Raw genomic sequence first — 4,121 nt, forward strand, 5'->3', positions numbered from 1 at the left:
CGTACCCATTTCTAGTAAGAACTTGAACATTCGCCAAAGTACATGATAGTTCTAGAAACGTTGCGTCACTGTAGTCATGTGATCTCGATGACGCAACAGTGTGAACAATAAGAATAAAGGAAGTATGTGGCAGTTTATATCATTGTTATGCAAAATGATATCTATAATTGTCCACATTTATCCGTATTATTTGTAACTGTGTATATAATAATTTATTAACCCATGATTTTTCTCCACATATTCAGTCTTTTGAATATCAACTTTCTGCATGTTATTAAGTTAGCCTCATGACGATTCAGGGAACCCGTTTATAGGCGTTCCAACATTATTATTCTTGTCATTATAGGATAACATTAAGTATAATGAGAAACCTATAATACTTGTTTCCACCAAAGACTTACTTTTCAACTACATGACTACTCTTTTTAAGAAAGAAGTTAGTGTTTCCTATACAGGGTCAATTGTAGAAAGTTGTAGACACTAATATCTAACACACTAAATAGCTTGATGCCATATGATGAAAGCATTAGCTATTTAATGCAGTGTTATTGGAAGTTATTGTAAAGGTTTAATTAACTAAAAAAAAAGTTACATAAACTTAATTATAAACCAATAATATTTTACGATATTCTAGTTTTTTAGATTTGATTGAAAAGAATCACTACTTGTATATTTTTAATAGCGTGTAGAAATCAGATAGTTATGAAAGAAAATGAATTTTTGTTTATGAAATATTACAGTGCATATCATTTTAGTATTGAAGGGTATGTAACATTTTTCATACCTTCTTATGATAGAAATAAGAATATTAAAACATATAAAACTGTCCTAGAAGGAGAAAAAAATGACTTACTAATTTTCAAAGAGAGTTCAGAGATGAATTCCAATAAATGTCTCTACTTTCTAATATTGGAAATAGTGTTGATTGTCGATAATAAACATAATTTTGATAAAGCTTTTTTAAATAAAACTTACAATTTAAGAATCAAACACATTTTGTCGTTTACAGTGGTTTCCCAACAATAAGGCCCTCGTTGCAGTAATAGTATCTTCAGGGGCTGCTTTCACTCCAGTTCTAATGAATAACTTGCATGCATTCTTTATGAACCCTAATAACCTTCAACCAGATACTGATGGGTAAGTTTAGTTTGCTATTTAAGTAAGAAGGGTCTCCTGGCAAGAATAGTATCCTCATGAGCTGCTTTCACTCCAGTTCTAATGAATAACTTACAGGATAAATCAAGTAACTTGCTGTTCGCTATTCATTTGCATTTTTTCGAAACAACAGAATAAAAATTGCAGAAATAATAGCTGGTTTGTGTGTTCATACTGTTTTAGTTGTTAAGGAAATAGCAACAAAAGTGAGGATATATTATTTTTATTTTGTTTAGCAACTATATGGTGTTTAAACTTTCACCTGCTGACTCGGTTTTTCCAATAGTTCAACACTGAATCATATTTTATTTAGTGGAAAACTTCTCGGCATGCGTGAAGGCAGGCGTGCATTTTCCGTGTGAGAGAGGAGGCATGTTTGATCTCGCCGTCCGTGCGTGTGGGAATCGCACGAGAAAATAATGACCCCAGTGGCTCATGTAAATCAGAGGTCTCATACTGAAAAAAAGGGGTTTCGATACTTCTTAGCCAATTGTCTAGATTTTTGCTTAACAACATACAAGCAGACAAACAGTTGAAAACAATATTTTCAAAATATTTAGTGTATTTAGTGAGGTTTCTCTATTTGATTTCGTCATTATGTTAGCTTTTTTCGTTCCTAGATGCCGTCTCGTTTTTTATACCTGTAAAGTATAGGCCTGTTCCGAATAATAGGGTTGTGATCCTAAAGCTAATGTTAGTTACTGTCGAGTGTCACTTTTTTAATTGCTGTGGTTTGTTGGTGTGTATTGACAAGATGTCATGATATCTAATCAAAAACACTTTCGGTGTAAAAAAAAATGTGCTGCCAAAAGAGAGTTGATATTTTGTTCTACAAGCATATATTATTTTACCTTCCATCATGCCCCAAGTTGAACAAAAAACGTGGCCTGGCTAACTAATGAATGAATATTTGCCGTAAAATTCTTATTATTGTTATAAGTGTAGCTACCAGTTTGGCCGCCAATTTTGATTTCATTCCTCTAAATCACACACTCGATCCTTTTTTTGGCTGCACCTTCTTTTCACACTTCAGATGTTTTTGATTGGATCATATTAAACACGAAAGCTGGTCTAGGTTTAAAAACAATAAACTACCGGACAGATGTTTTGGAAATCAGGTTAGTTTAAGCCTAGATGACGTTATAGGAATGTAAATGATTATGTGGGTATGTAAGTCCCAACAATGCCTTTACCGTTATTCTTGAAGATGGTGTCATAAGACATCGAAACACATGTAGATTCTTTTTAAGGGCAAGTCCCTGTTTAGAAAAACTATTTCTTGTGTAATTTCTTTAACGTTGTATTGTTTTAATTGTAAGTATGTGATAATGTTGTATGTACAGTTGAGCCATGCTTGGTAAAACTGACGGGGCTCGTGTTTTTAATCATGCTTTAGGTACTCTAGGATTACAGATTAAAATAAACAAAATGGTATAGAGTGGAAGTGTGGTAATTTGTATGATATCAAGGCGTTTGTCAGTTTTTACCATTCTACGAGTACCACCTTACAGGACGTTCTTGAGACTTGCTAATGATGTCACTATAGAGCAGTATTCATTACACAGTAAGAAAGGTTGTGTGAGGTTCGACTAATAATGGTCATAAATCCAAACCCCCTAAAGCCTTTTCACTAGATTTCCTCAAATTCCTTGATTAAAATGAACGTACGATACAGAGAAACTGTCGGGGTTTAAGAATTAATATCAGTATCTTGATCATTTCTTACCATCTCTTCAGGGGAGATATTTCTGAAACTTGCTTTTAGTATCATCATGCGACAGTTATCATTGATCACAAAGATGGAATTATGAAGGAGTCTTATTCCCGATTGGCCAACATATTCTCTTCATTTACACCTCTCTTGGTGACCACTTCCATCTGTCTCTTCACTGGTTGTAACCTCACACTGTGCTCTGTCTACAGCAAAATAATAAATTCATCAAGTTGGCCTTAGTGATCTTTTAAAATAGCTGTCAACTCCCTTCTTCATCCTGAGAGACTTAACTTTTTGTATTGTTTAAATTCACTTTAAAGTTTCATATTTGTAATTAGTTGTTTTATGCACACACAAACTTCACATCTTATAGGCTTCTGTTTGACAAAAGGTCTAAGTGGCTTGTCTATAAATCCTCTAAAAACATTAAAAATGTTTTTGTTTTTGCCTTAAACAAAATTCACTGTTAATTAACAATAAACAACAGAGACAATATAATTACTTTAATTATACAAATAGTACTGTTTTACATCACAATACATAAAATGTTCATCTTGGTTTTATTTTACATTAATTTCAGGTATTTCTACGACTCTGAAATTTTGGATCGAGTCCCTAATTTTTTTCTGCTACTGGGAGCTGTGCAAGGAGGTATTATATTTATTGGACTACTTCTGTACCAGGAACCTCCATCAGAGACATCCGAGGTAAGAAAGCTCTACTCAAATACTGCTTGTATAATGTTAATGAATAATTAATGTCTGAACAGCTGTTTTTTTTGTGTGTGTATGTGTTCCAGCAATGGGCTTTAAAATGCTGATTTATTGAGAAATTCTCCTGGATGTGGATTTCTTTTTCTTGCATGTATGTGTGTGTAGTGCCTGAACAGAACTTTCCATCCATGACTCAGCATACAGGATGGCCCTACAAAGACCTTAGTATACTTTGTCAGTAAAGTCTCCATGTGTGTAATTTTCTTTCCAGTTAAACTACATTTATAAATATTTCATCAATATTTCCCGAAAGCATTTCCTCAACAACTTCTGTCACGACAGGATGGGTCGATAATTGTATAGAGTTACTGGTGACTAGCCCACCTTAACTGTTTGGGTCATGGTGGTTCACTTCTGAACCATCTATAATTTACCTGAATTTTTGTGCTAGAACTTGGTTTTAATAAGGCAGTATCAACTTTTCACTTGGTGGCATGCAAGCTTTTCATGATCCAGTTTACTCGTGAGAGGGAAGCTTC

The 4,121-nt window shown here is 33.7% G+C and overlaps 1 protein-coding gene across 1 annotated transcript in view; it reads left to right on the plus strand.

Annotated features, from left to right (window-relative positions):
* LOC106475893 overlaps positions 1-3,576 on the plus strand; it is a gene marked incomplete at its 3' end in the record, with an annotated part of 7,336 nt that extends 3,760 nt beyond the window's left edge. Inside the window, exons 3-4 of the mRNA XM_022379901.1 lie at positions 1,010-1,137; positions 3,450-3,576. Of these exons, the coding sequence (XP_022235609.1) occupies positions 1,010-1,137; positions 3,450-3,576 (255 nt within the window). The remainder of the gene's footprint in view (positions 1-1,009; positions 1,138-3,449) is intronic.
* Between the last annotated feature and the right edge of the window lie 545 nt (positions 3,577-4,121).

The sequence above is a fragment of the Limulus polyphemus genome, unplaced genomic scaffold (assembly GCF_000517525.1).
Source record: "Limulus polyphemus unplaced genomic scaffold, Limulus_polyphemus-2.1.2 Scaffold9370, whole genome shotgun sequence".
Taxonomy (NCBI): Eukaryota; Metazoa; Arthropoda; class Merostomata; order Xiphosura; family Limulidae; genus Limulus; species Limulus polyphemus.